Raw genomic sequence first — 17,296 nt, forward strand, 5'->3', positions numbered from 1 at the left:
AACTGCAGATGCTGGTTTAAACCGAAGATAGATACAAAATGTTGGAGTAACTCAGGCAACATCTCTGGAGAGAAGAAATTGGTGACGTTTCGGATCGAAACCCTTCTTCAGACTGCTGAAGAGCCTGAAAAGGGGTTTTGACCCGAAACGTTACCCATTCCTTCTCTCCAGGGATGCTGCCTGGCCCGCTGAGTAACTCCAGCATTTTACATCTATCTTCAGAGAGGGGAGTTGATTAAAGCACAAAGATAACCATAATTTAGGACTAATTCTGATGATATTCGACACAAACTTGATTGAGGAGGAGACAGGAAGGTTGACTGAGAGAGATCGTTAACAGGTAGAGAGATGTCACGCAAGCAGAAGGCTTTCTGAAATGGGATAGGAGATTTCAGGGACCGCGTGTTCCTGTAGGAGTGAAGGGAAAGGCTGGCAGGATTAGCGAACCCTGGTTCACGACGGTTGTGGAGGCTCAATATGTCAGGCACATGCAGCTGAGATCAAGCAAATCCCTTGAGTCAGAGGGTGTTGGTGGAGGGTTGTTTTCCAGACTTGTAACCAGTGTTGTACCGCCAGGGATTAGTGATGGGTCCACTGTTGTTTGTCATCTATATTAACAATTTAGATGAGAATGTATTTGGCACGATTAGTAAGTCTGTGAATGACCAAAATTGACCATATAGCGGACAGTGAATGTTATCTAAGATTACAACACGATCTAGATCGACTGGGAAAGTGGATCAAGGAATGGCAGATGGAATTCAACTCGGACAAATATGAAGCATTTCATTCGGTTAATTTAAACCAAGGTAGGACTTGCACCGTAAATGGTTGAGCCATGGAGTGTGTTATAGAACAGAGTTCTTGGCGTACAAGTGCATGATTTCCTGAAACAGCTACCAGCCTTGGAAGGCATCTACAACACACGATGCCTCAGAAAAGCCACCAGCATCCACAAAGACTCTTCACACCCCTGCAACAGTCTGTTCGAACTCCTTCTATCGGGCAGACGATACAAGGCCTTCTACGCCCGCACCTCCAAACTCAGGAACAGCTTCATCCCCAGGGCCATAGCTGCTCTGAACCGGTCCTGCTGAGCCGGATGGTCACATCGCACAGTGAACCGGCACAGACCTACTTGCACTTTATTCTGTTTTAAAACTGTCACAATTTGTTTCATTGGGTTGTTTAAATTAATACCGACTAGCTAATTAAATTATTGCATCGTATGGGAGGCGCATTCCCAATCTCGTTGTACCCCTGTACAATGACAATAAAGATGTATTGTATTGTATTGTATTAAACTTCATTGGTCATTGCTCAGGCCACTTGGCAAGATGATCAAGATGCTGCAGTAATTCTTGATAATCATCTTCACTTACAACAATACCACATGGTTTAGTGCTATCTGCAAACTTGCACATTCTCACCCAAAGAGGTGAGAGATTACCGTGGGGGGACATCACAACCAGCCATTTTCTTACTAAATGTTGGAGCAGACTCAGGCATCTACTCCAGTTCTTAATTCATACGCGTAGATGAGATGCTGTTCTTTGATACCCAATGACTTCAGTTTTACCAGGATATAATCATCGAACATTTACACCCTGGTCATTCCATCCTCTTGCCTCTCCCCATCGGGCAGAAGGTACAAAAATTGAAAGCAAGTACCTCTAGATTCAGGAATAGCTTGTTTTCCTATTGCAGGTCCGATCACAATGTTTGAAAAAACATCTGGACAAGTACATGGATAAGATAGGTTTAGATAGGTTTGTGCGGCACGGTGGCGCAGCAGTAGAGTTGCTGCCTTACAGCAAATGCTGCGTCGGAGACTCAGGTTCAATCCTGACTACGGGCTACGTCTGTACGGATTTTGTACGTTCTCCTCCGTGACCTGCGTGGGTTTTCTCCGAGATCTTCGGTTTCCTCCCGCCATCCAAAGACGTACAGGTATGTAGGTTAATTGACTGGGCAAATGTAAAAGTTGTCCCTAGTGGGTGTAGGATAGTGTTATTGTGCGGGGATCGCTGGGCGGCGCGGACCCGGTGGGCCGAAGGTCCTGTTTCTGCGCTGTATCTCTAAATCTAAAAAATCTGAATCTAAATCTAGAGAGATATGGGCTAACTACAGGCAGGTGGGACTAGTGTAGGTAGGGCATGTTGGTCTGAAGGGCCTGTTCCCACATTGTATGACTCTATGAGCTTCTTCCCTGCTTTTATCAGACTACTGAACATTCCTTCCATAAGTTAGAGAGGTAGTCCTCATCTCCCAACCTAAATCATTTCTCAAGAATACTGCAATACTATATTCTGCACTCTGGTATTTTTCTCTTTGGATGGCAATTAACTGGAGTGGATTTTTTTCTTCAAATGAACAAGACATATTTGGGCAATTTTCCACATTACCACCTGTTGTACTTGTGTACAGCGTGATTGTGCTCATGTCTAGCGTGATTTGACTGGATCTACTATTCTCACACTCTTGTACTCATGTACGATTGTGCCTATGTATAGCAAAGTTTTACTGAACTGTATGCAAAAAGAATTTCACCATACCTAGGTACGCGCGACAACAAAGAATGGTCGAAACTGTACTACGTAAACAAAGAGGGGCGGCACAGTGGTGCAGCTTGTAGAGCCGCTGCCTCACAGCATCGGAGACCCAGGTTCGATCCCGACCTCGGGTGCTGTGTGGTTGGAGTTTGCACAATCAACCTATAACTGCACGGGTTACTGCCGGGTGCTCCGGTTGCCTCCCTCAAGGCGTACAGAACGACAGGTAAATTGGCCTCTGTAAATTGCCCCGAGCGTGTAGGTCAAAAGTGTGATAATGTGTCATTGATGTTCAGTGTGGATTTGGTGGGGCCAGTTTTCATAGCGTATTGTGAATTTCAACAAAAAAAAATCTTTCACCATGGCTGTGGTACAAGAAACAATAATAAACCAATCCCGATACTTCTGGATGCCACATTAGATCAAATGCTGGCATGACGTTAAGAGAAGTCACTCTAAACTCGGGAATCCATTTCTGCAGCAAAGCTGGGCTGAGGTTGAGAGCCAGGTGGCCCTGGTACAACCCAAACTGGGCACTGGTTCATGAGTACTGCTTGCTAGCACCAATAATGTCATCTTCAGGTGCCTTGCTGATAATTAAGAGTAGGCTGATAGATGGCAATTAACTGGAGTGGATTTTTTTTTCTTCAAATGAACAAGACGTACTTGGGCAATTTTCCATATTACCACAGGCTGGTGCTGTAACTGCACTGGATTTACTCGATTACAACACCAATCTTCAATACCACAGCTGGAGCTGGATAAAGAAAACTCTCAAGTTAATTTTTACCTCCAGCATTTCCTGGTCTTAGCCATTCAGGAAACACTCTCTTTTTTTTTTTAAAGTCAAAATGAGAGAACTCACGTTTGCCCATTGAAAACAATTTGCTACAATTTTGTTCATTTATTTTGATACTTTTGCAATTTAACCCTTCCATGTACACAGGTTATAATGTAGATACAAGGAACTTCTGATGCTGGTTTACAAAAAGCTTTTTTAGTTAGAGGGTGGTGAATCTGTGGAATTTTGACACAGACTGCTGTGGAGCACAAGTCTTTGGGTATTTTTTAAGTGAAGATTGACAAATTCTTGATTCATAAGGGCATCAATGGTTCTGGGGAAAAGTCAGGAGAATGGGGTTGAGAGGGAAAGATAGATCAGCCATGATTGAATGGCAGAGTAGATTTGATGGGCCAAATGACCTCATTCTGCTCCTATGACTTGTGGACACAAAGTACAGGAGTAACTCAGCAGGCCAGGCAGCATCCATGGAGAATATATAGAGGCAGCCTTTCCTGAAGAAGGGTCCCGACCCAAAACGTCATCTATCCACATTCCCCAGAGATGCTGCCTGAACCGCTTTGTTACTCCAGCACTTTGTGTCTTTTTTTTTTTAATAAGCCAGCATCTGCAGTTCCATGTTTCTAAGGGAGAGAGGTGGATGCAGGGGTTTGGATTGGCAAATGGTTGGACAAAGGGCAGAGATGAAAAGACAAAAAGGTAGCGAAAAGAAGCATGAAATGCAGTTTATAATGTTGCCTATCTATATGTCATCAGCCATTCTGGGTACACGGCCCCCTACAACATCAATTGTGATTAACAAATGCACCGAGTAACTGCAGACCAAGCAGATTCCTGAGGGAATCCAGCTGTCATATCCTGTCCATCATCTCGACTCTCAGTCTCCTGACACTCAACCCATTTCCTAATCTGGTCAATAATTCCCATTCAATTCTGGAAGCTTCGACAGCAGCCAACAACCTCTTAAATGCAACATTATCGGAACATTGTAGTCCTTGCTGAAGAAATGAGACATTAAATTGATTAGCAGCAGTCACTATGGAGCAAGATCGAATTATAACCTGACTTTACATTGCAGTTTAACTAAAAGTCCAGGAATGGGAATTTAGATTTGGAAAAACAGAGTAACTGTACTTTGGCACATTACGTTTGAATACATATTCAATATAAATTGATGTTAAAACAGTCAAAAACACACAAGACTTCTGCGTATAAATATTCCAATTTTCCAGCTAATTTTCTTCCGTGGTGTCCTCATGAAGAATTTAAATTATAATGTAACTATCACCCTCTAATACTTGAATGGAGTATTAGAAACAAATTTAGATGACCAGTCTTCACTACAAATTAGTTTAGTTTTAGTTTGGAGATAGTGAAAACAGGCCACTCAGCCCATCGAGTCGGCAACAACCAAGTTCCCCCCCATACAGTAGTTCTATCCCACACAGTAAAGACAATTTATAGAAGCCAATTCACCCACAAACCTAAACGTCTTTGGAGTATGGGTGGAAACCGGAGCACCTGGAGAAAACCCCACGCGGTCACAAGGCGTGCAAACTTGCAAACTCCATACAGACAGCTCCCATAGTCAAAGAAGTGCAAGAAAATAACTGCAGATGCTGGTACAAATCGAAGGTATTTATTCACAAAATGCTGGAGTAACTCAGCAGGTCAGGAAGCATCTCAGGAGAGAAGGAATGGGCGACGTTTCGGGTCGAGACCCTTCTTCAGTCTGAAGAAGGGTCTCGACCCGAAACGGCTCCCATAGTCAAGATCATACCCGGGTCGCTGGGACAGTAAGGCAGCAAATCTAACCAAGACTTTGAAGCGTGAGGCAGAAGCTCCACGAGGGCAGCATTTAAAAAATAGGGACATTGGATCGGTTTCTCTGGAGCGTCGAAAATCGAGGGGAGACCTGATAGAAGTACATAAAATTAGGAGAAGTATAGATAGAATAGACAGCCAGTATCAAAGACCAGAGGGCATAGTTTTAAAGTGAAAGCAGCAAAGTTTAAAGGAGATGTCAATGTAAGGTTTAAGATGTAGATTTAAGGGCAAGTTTTTTTTACACAGAGAATGATGGGGGCCTGGACCGCGTTGCCAGGGGTGGTGCTGGAGGCAGATACGACAGTGGTGTTTAAGAGGCTTTTGGATGGGCACTTGCATATGCAGGAAATAGAAGAATGTGGATCACGTGCAGGCAAATAAAATTAGTTTAACTTGCCGTCATGTTTGGCATGGACATTATGCGCCAACGAGTCTGTCCCTGTGTAGTACTGTTCAATGTGAAAATAAGATCTTCAGATATATCACATAAACCATATAGGTAGGATGAGGAAAGAGGTTCTGCAACATGAGCAGAGGGAATTAGACGAAAGACTGAAAAGCAGGACCTCCAGGATAGTTATCTCTGGTTTGCTTCCAGTACCTTGTGCTAGTGAGGGCAAGAACAGAAAGATAGACAATAGGTGCAGGAGGAGGCCATTCGGCCCTGCGAGCCAGCACCGCCATTCAATGTGATCATGGCTGATCATTCTCAATCAGTACCCCGTTCCTGCCTTCTCCCCATACCCCCTGACTCCGCTATCCTTAAGAGCTCTATCCAGCTCTCTCTTGAATGCATTCAGAGAATTGGCCTCCACTGCCTTCTGAGGCAGAGAATTCCACAGATTCACAACTCTCTGACCGAAAAAGTTTTTCCTCATCTCAGTTCTAAATGGCCTACCCCTTATTCTTAAACTGTGGCCCCTTGTTCTGGACTCCCCCAACATTGGGAACATGTTTCCTGCCTAACATGTCCAACCCCTTAATAATCGTATACGTTTCGATAAGATCTCCTCTCATCCTTCTAAATTCCAGTGTATACAAGCCTAGTCGCTCCAGTCTTTCAACATATGACAATCCCGCCATTCCGGGAATTAACCTAGTAAACCCACGCTGCACGCCCTCATAGCAGATAGGGGAGATGTATGTGTGGCTAAGGAGTTGGGTGCAGGGATTTCGATTTCTGGACCATTGGGATCTCGTCTGTATAAAAGGTCACCTTAACTGGAGGGGTACCAACATCTTGGCAGACAGGTTCGCTAATGCTACACGAGTGGGTTTAAACTAGATTGGCAATGGGGTGGGATCTCATACAGGGCAGAAGCAGGTTAGAGGCTGGAAGTTGGTACGGAGGGCAGTGAAAGTTTAGAGAACAATATAGACAGGAGAAAGGATGAGAGCGAGGAAGGAAGGCTGGTTTAAACTACGTGTATTTTAATGCAAGAGGCCTGACGGGCATGGCGGATGAGCTTAGGGCATGGATAGGTACGCGCGACTGGGACGTTTTAGCCATTACTAAAACCTGGTTAAGAAAAGGGCAGGACTGGCAGCTCAATGTTCCGGGGTACATGTGCTTCAGGAGAGACAGGGGTGAGGGTAAAAGAGGAGGGGAGGTTGCGTTATTGGTCAATGAGCATGTCAAGGCAGTGGTCAGAGGTGACATCATGGATGGTTTGTCTAGTGAGGCTATATGGGTGGAGCTGAGAAACAAGAAAGGGATGATCACCTTGTCGGGGGGGGGGGGTACTACAGACCCCCAAATAGTCAATGGGAATTAGAAGAACAAATATGCCAGGAGATCGCAGACAGCTGCAGATCAAATAAGGTTGTTGTTGTCGTAAATTTTAACTTTCCCAATATTGACTGGGAAAATCATAGCATGAAAGGTTTAGATGGGGTGCAGTTTCTCAAAAGTGTTCAGGAGTACTTTCTCCAGCAACATGTAGCGGGCCCCACACACGAGAAGGCAACACTTTGATCTAGTCTTGGGAAATTGGGACGGGCAAGTGAATGAAGTGTTCGTGGAGGAGCCTTTTGGGACCAGTGACCTCTGTTCGATTAGGTTTAAGATAGTTATGGATAGGGACAGAGTGTTAAAATGCTAAATTGGGGTACGGCCAACTTTGGGGGTATGAGAGAAGGTCTCCCTCACGTTGATTGGAGCAGGTTATTTGAGGGGAAGGAACATCAGTCAAGTGGGATGTTTTTAAAGAATGCTGACAAGAGCTCAGGATATGCATGTCCCTGCTACAGTGAAGAGCAAGGCAGGCAAACGTCAGGAAGCTTGGCTGACGAGAGAGATTGAGGTATTGGTCAAGAATAAGAAGGACGCATGGGACAGGTGTAGGCAGCTTGGATCAACTGTAACCCTGGAGGAGTTTTGGGAGCTAATAAGCAAACTAAAAAAGGAAATCAGAAGTGCAAAAAGGGGCCGGGAGATAGCTCTGGCATACAGCAGTAAGGACAATCCTGAGAGATTTTATAAATACATAAAGGGTAAAAGGGTAACTAAATAGAGAATGGAACCCCTCAGGAATCAACGCGGTCAACTCTGTGTGGAGCCACAGGAGATGGGCAAGGTCCTTAATGAGTTTTTCTCGTCTGTATTTACTGAGAAAGACAGGCGAATGGAGAAACTTGGGGCAGTCAATGAAAGTGTCTTGAGAACAGTCAGTGTTACAGTCGAAGAGGTGCTGAAGATCCTATCACGTATTTAAGGTAGACAAATCTCCAGGGCCTGATCAGATATATCGAGGACATTGTGGGGAACTAGAAAGGAAGTTGCGGGAGCCCTGGTTGAAACTTACGAGTCATCTTTAAATACAGGAGGGGTTCCGGAAGACAGGAGGGTGGCAAATGTTGTGCCTCTATTCAAGAAGGGCTGCAGGGAAAATGTTGGGAACTATAGGCCGGTGAGCTTAACATCTTTAGTTGGAAAGTTGGGGATAGGATAAGCATGCATTTAGATGGACAAGGCTGAATCGGGATTGTCAGCGTGGCGTTGTACGTGGGAAGTCGTGTCTCACAAATCTGAGTTTTTTTAAGACGTGACCAAAAAGGTTGATGAGGGCAGAGCTGTAGACGTTGTATATATGGACTTCAGCAAAGCATTCAACAAGGTTCCGCATGGTACTGCTCTAGAAGGTTAGATCGCATGGGATCCAAGGAGATAGTTGAATGGACAGAAAATTGGCTTCATGGAAGGAAGCAGAGGGTGATGGTGGAAGTTGACTTCTTGGACTAGAGGCCTGTGACTCTTTTGTTTGGTGTTAGTTTATGATTGTATGTGTTATTGCATTTTTATTGATTATTCTTATTGGTCTTATTGTTGAACTGCGGGTAATGTTTCATTTCACTACACATTTATGTGTATGTGACAAATAAACGACTATTGACTAGTGGTGTGCTTCAGGGTTCGGTGCTGGGCCCATTATTGTTTGCCATCTATATCAATCATTTGAACGAGAATATACATGGCAAGATTAGCAAGTTTGAGGAATGATACAAAAGTGGGTGGTTTTGCAGATAGTGAAGATAATTGTGAAAGATTGCAGCAGATTTTGGATTGGCCAGGTGGGCTGAGGAATGGTTGATGGAGTTTAATAGAGAAACATGAGGTGTTTGCACATTGGCCATCATCAGTCATCGTTGGTGAGGCTGCATTTAGACTGTTATGTTCAGTTCTGAGCACCATGTTACAGGAAAGATGTTGTCAAGCTGGAAAGGGTACAGAGAAGATTTACCAGGATGTTGCCAGGACTAGAGGGTCTGAGCTATAGGGAGAGGTTGAATAGGCTAGGACTCTATTCCTTGGAGCACAGGAGGATGAGGGGTGATCTTATAGAGGTGTATGAGAGGAATAGATTGGGTAGATCCAGCTTCTTGCCCAGAGTAGGTGAACCGAGGACCAGAGGACATATGTTTATGGTGAAGAGGAAAAGGTTTAATAGGAATCTGAGGGGTGGCTTTTTCACACAAAGGGTGGTGGGTGTATGGAACAAGCTGCCTGAGGAGGTAGTTGAGGCAGGTGAGACAGGGTATTTTCCAACATTTAAGAAACAGTTAGACAGGTACATGGATAGGACAGGTTTGCAGGGACATGGGCCAAACGCAGGCAGCTGGGACTAGTGTGGCTGGGACATGTTGGCCGGTGTGGCATGTTGGGCCTAAGGACCTGTTTCCACACTGAATCACTCTATGACTATATATTTGCAGTCCTGGTCCAATTCTGCTCCAGTGTCCCAACTTCTCTTCTGACTGACTTTTACTTATGTGCACACACACACACACACACATTGAAACATCCAAAGAGATTTAATTTAATGGAGAATTGCCAAAATGCTCCCTATCTGTTTACATACAACATGGGATGAGGTAATTTCAGACCATAGAGTCTATAGAAAATAGAAAAGTACAGCACATGAATAAGTCCTTCAGCTCACATTCTCCGTGCCGCACATGATACCAAATTAAACTAATCACCTTTGCCTGCATGTGATACATATCCCTCCATATCCAAGTGCCAATCTAATAGCCTCTTACACGTCACTATCGTATCTGCCTCCACTACCACCCCTGCCAGCATGTTTCAGTCATTCACCACGCTGAGTAAAAAAAACTTGTCTGCCGTACATCTCCTTTAAACTATCTGCCTCTCACCTTCCACCCTGAGAGAAAGGTTCTGACTGTCTACCCTATCTTGTGTGACTGCTATGTAATTTTGTTCGGTACCTTGGTACCGAATGACAAATAAAGCTCTGTATTCTGTATACGCCTCTCGTAATTTTATATTTGTCAGCTCAAGGACCATTCCCCTGCTGCTTTTCTCTGGAACTGCTTTTCCTCACATTCCCATGAACATCACCTCCCACCCATTCCCGATTTTATCGTTCACCTTCACAGCACGGGATACTGACACCGGCCAAGTAACTGACAGACCGGCACGTCTTAGGATGCGGGATATGCGAGAATGCTGGAGTACTCCCGGGGAAATCCGCATAGTCACAGGGAGAATGTGCAAATTCCACGCAGGCAGTACGGGTTAGTACCGAACCTAACACTTTGGAGCCGTGAGGCAGAAGCTTTATTGCCTGTGACAGTGTTGCCCAGATTTAAAATAATTGCTGTCTTAGGGTTATGGAATCAGCGTTAGCTGAAGAAGCCATCCAACTACTTGCACATCCTACTCCATGGTCCACTGTCCTAGTGTTGTACGGCACAGGAACAAGCCCTTCGGCTCATCTCACCCACACTGTTCTTTTTGTCCATCCACACTAATCCAATTTGTCCATATTAGGACAAAAGTCCTCTATGCCTTGCATGCTGTCTGACTGGAATTTAGAAGGATGAGAGGAGATCTTATCGAAACGTATAAGATTATTAAGGGGTTGGACACGTTAGAGGCAGGAAACATGTTCCCAATGTTGGGGGAGTCCAGAACAAGGGGCCACAGTTTAAGAATAAGGGGTGGGCCATTTAGAACTGAGATGAGGAAAAACTTTTTCAGTCAGAGAGTTGTGAATCTGTGGAATTCTCTGCCTCATAAGGCAGTGGAGGCCAATTCTCTGAATGCATTCGAGAGCTGGAAAGAGCTCTTAAGGATAGCAGAATCAGGGGGTATGGGGAGAAGGCAGGAACGGGGTACTGATTGAGAATGATCAGCCATGATCACATTGACTGGCAGTGCTGGCTCGAAGGGCCGAATGGCCTCCTCCTGCACCTATTGTCTATTGCAGACAGTGGACTTTGTCTTTGAAACTGTTACACTACAATGCTGAGAAACTATATTCGGCACTCTAGTATCTTTTCCTCTTTGCTCTACCTGGTGTACTTGTGTTTGACTTGATTGTATTTAGTTTACTTTCGACACAGCGTGGAAACAAGCCCTTCGGCCCACCGTGTCCACGCTGACCATTGATCACCCATAGAAGTGCCTGTTTCAGCACTGCATCTGTAAACTAAACTAATACCCCTCAGGTTCCCTTGTAAACCATGGCAGTTCAAGCTCAACTAAATACTTTAAATGAACCAAACGTCTTCCTCGATCACATTTATAGGCGATATGTGGCCTGTCGCCACTCTGAACAAAAACAATTTGCTAGCTCCTTCTAAATCTTCCAAAAAATACTGGCAAGAGAAGTAGCAGTAGAATATTGCGAGGCCTAGATAGAGTGAATGTGGAGAGGATGTTTCCAGTCGTGGAATAGGACCAGAGGGCATGGCTTCACAATAGAAGGACGTACCTTTGGAATGATGAGGAGGAATGTCTTTAGTCAAAGTTTGGGGAATCTGTGGAATTCATTGTTACAGAGGGCTGTGAAGGCCAAGTCAATGAGTATTTTTAAAGCAGAGATTGAAAGATTCTTGATTAGTAAGGGCGTGAAAGATTATGGGGAGAAGGCAGGAGAATGGGGATGAGAGGGTAAAATAGATCAGCCTTGATTGAATGGCGGCGCAGACTCGATGGGCCGAATAACTCAATTCTGCTCCTATGTCTTATGATCCTTCCTATCCACCATGTCAGACTGAGCCATGATTTTACTGAACGGCAGAGCAAAACCCGTGGGCCACTCATTCTCCTTGTTTGAGCATCTTAATTAAATTAACCCTCTCAGCCTCTTCCAAAGTGAACAAACACACTCTTTGCAATCTTTCTTCCTCAGTTAAAAATCATCAGTACATGCAATGTTCTCATCTGGCACTCTGGTACAGCAGCCTCCAACAAAGTTTCCTTGTAAATTATGTTGTAAGCAAATCCATTGGGATTTTCCATGGAGTCATAGAGCAGAGAAACAGGCCCTTCAGCTCACCTTGTCCACGCTGACCAAGTTAGCACACTGGGACATTTGGCTGCGTTTGGTCCACAGCCCTCTGAACCCTGCCTATCCATATCTCAGTCCAAATGTCTTTTTAAAGTTGTAATTGTATCCACTTCTGTAGCTTCCTCTGGCAGCTCAGATACAAACTACTCTCTGGAGTTCCATATAACTGAACTGAAGGTCAGCGGAGATGCACCGTCCACGGGTGGTTTTGTAAATGAGAGACTGCGTACACTAGGAGGAAAAATAACTAGAGGACATGGAATAAAGATAACTGGGAAAGGAAAGAGAGGCAAATTGCAACAAATTACATTTAGGAAACCTCTTGTTGAACTGCAGGCAGCAAAACAGCCATACAGCATAGAAACAGGCCCAACATGCCCACGGTATTGATTAAAAATAATGCAAGGAAACTTGTCGAGTTGCAGGGAAGTAGCTGGACTCCCTTTAACAGAGCCGTTACAGTCTAGAGGAGGTAAACAAACTTACTTTTGCACTGTACAATAACACTATTATTTTTTTTTTTACTTAAGCATCAACACTTGTACTTCATCTAACTCAATGCAGTTTCGGAGACAGGAATCCTGAGATGAACATCATCTAATAGAATAATATTCCACGGGCACAGTAAAGCCAGTAAAGCTGCTGCCTCACATTGTCGGAGACCTGGGTTCGATCCTGACCTCGGGTGCTGTCTATGTAGAATTTGCACGTTTTCCCCGTGACCAGGTGGTTTTCCCCTGGGCGCTCCTGATTCCCCACCATGTTCCAAAGACATGCGTGTTAGGTTAATTGCCTCTAGTGTGCAAAAGAGTAGATAATAAAATGGGATAATATCGAACTAGTGTGAATGGGTTGCCATGGACTTGTTGGGCCGAAGGGCCTGTTTTCACGCTCTATGACTTTATCTCAATCCACCAGAAATAGGATAGAAGCTACAATGTGAACTTTGAGAGTGCTACATTGTCAAAAGTACCTCCCTTGTGGACCAGATGTTGAACCCAACTACTGTGCGGCTACACAAGAAACTCTTGATGGAATCATAGAGTCACACAACAGACAGGCCTTTCGGGACAACTCGTCCATGCCTCCCAATAAGCTGGTCCCATTTGCCTGCATTTGGCAATCTGCAATCTTGAGTAAAAATCTGTCGGAAAAAACTTAGCGGGTCAGATAAGGAAATAGACAGGTGGCAATTTGGGTCGGGACCCTTCTTCAGTCTGTCTTTTGTCAGATGCCGCCTGACCTACTGAGTTCCTCCAGCACTTTGAATCTGTAAATCCTATTAGGCTATCACAATTCAACGGAATGTTCACTGTTGACTTATATTTTTGTCTGTTGCTGCCTCACAGCTTCAGAGACCCGGGTTCGATCCAGACTACGGGTGCCGTCTGGTCTGGATGGAGTTTGTACACTCTCTCTGTGATGGCGTGGGTTTTCTCCAGGTGCTCCAATTTCCGACTATATTCCAAAGATGTGCAGGTTTGTAGGTTAATTGGCTTCCATGGTCGGCAGGGACTCAGTGGGCTGAAGAGCCTGTATTCATGCTGTATCTTTAACTAACATAGTTTCAATGACAGGGGCTACAGACAGGGGTAGGTACAGTAGCGGAGACACAGGGAAATGCAGGTGCTAGAATTCCTTTGCAGTTCCTTGTGTCTTCACCTCTGTACCCAGTCCTGTCTGAGCATCTGTGGCCTGTGAAACTCTTGTTTAGTTTAGTCAGATGCCAGATTTCATCTGGTCCTCCACAGATGCTGCCTGACCCACCAATTTCCTCCAGCACTTTGTTTCTTAACTCTTATTTGGCACCCTTACTTCAACAGGATGCGTGTTGATATCTTGCCCTTACTGAAAACGAACAGGATTTTTGTCACTAGAACATTACTGCGCACATGGAATAAGCTGCAAGAGGATGCAGTTGCAGCAGGTACTATAATAACATTTTAAAGACATTTGGACAGGCAGACAGTAAATTGGCTAACTTTGCTGTCTCATCTATTGGTGTGTTTATTTTCTGAATCCTATCTCCTCACCTGCAATAATTGTACTTTTATCTTGTGATACTGCATTAGAGTTGCAGTTACAGCATGAAAACAGCCCAACGACCACGATGCCCCAACAACACCAGTCTTCTGTTTGCCCCATATCCCTTTAAATCTTTCCTATTCATGTACATCCTATTCATATTCATATTTCCTATTCATATTCATCCAAATGTATTTTAAATGCTGTTTATAGTACATGCCTCACCTACCTCCTCTTGCTTGTTCCACGTACCCACTAGATGTGCAGGAAGGAACTGCAGATGCTGGTTTAAACCGAAGATAGACACAAAAAGTTGGAGTAACTCAGCGAGTCAGACAGCATCTCTGGCGAAAAGGAATCGGTGACGTATCTTCCATGTACCCACTTGCTTTCTTATGAAAAAGTTGCTCCTCAGGCTCCTATTAAATCTTTCCATTCACACCTTAAACCCATGTCCCTTGGTTCTTGATCCTCAACCATGTGTAAAAGACCCTGTGCATTCACCCTATCTATTCCCCTCAAGATCTTATACACCTCTATAAGATCACCCCCTCAGCCTAAGTAACAAAAATAACAAGAGATTGAGTGGCCACAAAGGGCAGTGCCAGGCACTACTGGGAGGGGAGAGGGGTCAGAGTGTTGGCTTTAGCTGCTGTGTAAAGGTGGTACCATTAAAAGGGAGTTGCCAGGCACTTGGGAGAGGGGAATAGGGAGGCTGTTATGTTTGGCTGCTGTGTGAGGCGGTACCTTCACAAGGGAGGTGCCAGGCACTACAGAGACAGAGCTGGGGACAGTTGTTGGCTTTAACTGCTGTACTAAGTGATACCTTTACAAGGGCAGTGTCAGGCACTAGGGAGAGGGGGCTGAGGACAGAAGTGTTAGCTTTGGCTGCTGTGGGAGCCAGTACTACAGAGGGGGGTGTGGGGAGAGTTGTTACCTTTAGTTGTTGTGTGAGGCAGTACCTTTACAAGGGAGGTGCCAGGCGCTAGGGAGAGAACTGGGGAAAGAAGTGTTGGCTTTAGCTGCTCTGTGAAGGTATACCCTTAAAGGGAGGTTCCAGGGGCTAGGGAGAGAGAGCTGGGGACAGAAGTGTGGGCTTTGGCTGCTGAGTGAGGCAGTACCTCGAGGCGTTACAGAGAGGGGGGGTGGGGAGAAAGGTGTTGGCTTTAGCTGCTGTGGAGGGGATACCCTTAAAGGGAGGTGCCAGGCGGCTAGGGAGGGAGAGCTGGGACAGAAGTGTGGGCTTTGGCTGCTGTGTGAAGCAGTACCTTTACGGGAGGTGCTGAGCGTTCCAGAGAGGGGGCTGGGGAGAAAAGTGTTGGCTCTGGCTGCTGTGTGAAGGGATACCTATAAAGGGAGGTGCCAGGGGGCTAGGGAGAGAGAGCTGGGGGCTAGGGAGAGAGAGCTGGGGACAGAAGTGTGGGCTCTGGGGACAGATATGTGGGCTCTGGGAGCTGTGTGAGCAGATACACTTAAAGGGAGGTGCCAGGGGCCGAGGGAGGGAGGTGCCAGGGGCCGAGGGAGGGAGGTGCCAGGGGCCGAGGGAGGGAGGTGCCAGGGGCCGAGGGAGGGAGGTGCCAGGGGCCGAGGGAGGGAGGTGCCAGGGGCCGAGGGAGGGAGGTGCCAGGGGCCGAGGGAGGGAGGTGCCAGGGGGCGAGGGAGGGAGGTGCCAGGGGGCGAGGGAGGGAGGTGCCATGGGGCAAGGGAGGGAGAGCTGGGGACAGAAGTGTGGGCTCTGGCTGCTGTGTGAGGGGATACCCTCAAAGGGAGGTGTCAGGGGGCGAGGGAGGGAGGTGCCATGGGGCGAGGGAGGGAGGTGCCATGGGGCGAGGGAGGTGCCAGGGGGGAGGGAGGGAGGTGCCAGGGGGGGCGAGGGAGGGAGGTGCCAGGGGGGGCGAGGGAGGGAGGTGCCAGGGGGGGCTAGGGAGGGAGGTGCCAGGGGGGGCTAGGGAGGGAGGTGCCAGGGGGGGCTAGGGAGGGAGGTGCCAGGGGGGCGAGGGAGGGAGGTGCCAGGGGGGCGAGGGAGGTGCCAGGGGGTGAGGGAGGGAGGTGCCAGGGGGCGAGGGAGGGAGGTGCCAGGGGGCGAGGGAGGGAGGTGCCAGGGGGCGAGGGAGGGAGAGCTGGGAACAGAAGTGTGGGCTCTGCTCTGGCTGCTGTGTGAGGGGATACCCTGAAAGGGAGGTGTCAGGGGGCTAGGAAGGGAGGTGTCGGGGGCTAGGAAGGGAGGTGCCAGGGGCGAGGGAGGGAGGTGTCAGGGGCGAGGTGTCAGGGGTGAGGTGTCAGGGGTGAGGTGTCAGGGGTGAGGTGTCAGGGGTGAGGTGTCAGGGGTGAGGTGTCAGGGGTGAGGTGTCAGGGGTGAGGTGTCAGGGGTGAGGTGTCAGGGGTGAGGTGTCAGGGGTGAGGTGTCAGGGGTGAGGTGTCAGGGGTGAGGTGTCAGGGGTGAGGTGTCAGGGGTGAGGTGTCAGGGGTGAGGTGCCAGGGGGCGAGGTGCCAGGAGGCGAGGAAGGAGGGGAGAGCTGGGCTGGGGACAGAGGTGTGGGCTCTGGCTGTGTGTGTGTGAGGGGATATCCTGGGGAGGTGCCAGGGGGCTAGGGAGGGAGGTGCCAGGGGGCTAGGGAGGGAGGTGCCAGGGGGCTAGGGAGGGAGGTGCCAGGGGGCTAGGGAGGGAGGTGCCAGGGGGCTAGGGAGGGAGGTGCCAGGGGGCTAGGGAGGGAGGTGCCAGGGGGCTAGGGAGGGAGGTGCCAGGGGGCTAGGGAGGGAGGTGCCAGGGGGGCGAGGGAGGGGTGGGAGGGAGAGCTGGACTGGGGACAGAGGTGTGGGCTCTGGCTGTGTGTGGGTACCTTTAAAGAAGCGGAAGGCCAGGCTGTAGAGCTCACTGAGACCGAAGCCCCACCGTTGTTCCATCTCCTGCACCAGCGCCTGGGTGAGCCGCTGTCCGTCGGCGGCGGCCTGTCCATCCCCGGGGCCCGGAGCTGGGCCTGACTCCCCGTCCCTGCCCGCTGCTCCCTCCACCTCCTCCTCCGGCCCGTTCCTCTGGCTCTGCCCTTCCTCATCCTCCGGGTCGGGGCTCAGCGTCAGGCCGTCGATGGAGACCTCGAGGCGCCCGCCGGCCGGGGACGCGGGGCCGTGAGAGTGTGCGTGTGCGGGGCAGGGTCCGGAGCGGCCGCCAGCCTCGGCCGCCGCCGCCGCCATCATCTCCAGCATCGCCGCCTCCCAGCGGCCACGTAACCAGGCGCCCGCGTCACTTCCCCCGCCCACCGGAAGCCGCCCCG

General features: G+C 47.9%; 1 protein-coding gene across 1 annotated transcript in view; it reads right to left on the minus strand.

Moving 5' to 3' along the window:
* Window positions 1-17,257, minus strand: part of acbd3 (acyl-Coenzyme A binding domain containing 3) — a 55,254-nt gene extending 37,997 nt beyond the window's left edge. Inside the window, exon 1 of the mRNA XM_078398847.1 lies at window positions 16,865-17,257. Within this exon, the coding sequence (XP_078254973.1) occupies window positions 16,865-17,228 (364 nt within the window). The 5' untranslated portion in view covers window positions 17,229-17,257. The remainder of the gene's footprint in view (window positions 1-16,864) is intronic.
* Window positions 17,258-17,296: the final 39 nt, after the last annotated feature.

The sequence above is a fragment of the Rhinoraja longicauda genome, chromosome 5, assembly GCF_053455715.1.
Source record: "Rhinoraja longicauda isolate Sanriku21f chromosome 5, sRhiLon1.1, whole genome shotgun sequence".
NCBI classification, from domain to species: Eukaryota; Metazoa; Chordata; class Chondrichthyes; order Rajiformes; family Arhynchobatidae; genus Rhinoraja; species Rhinoraja longicauda.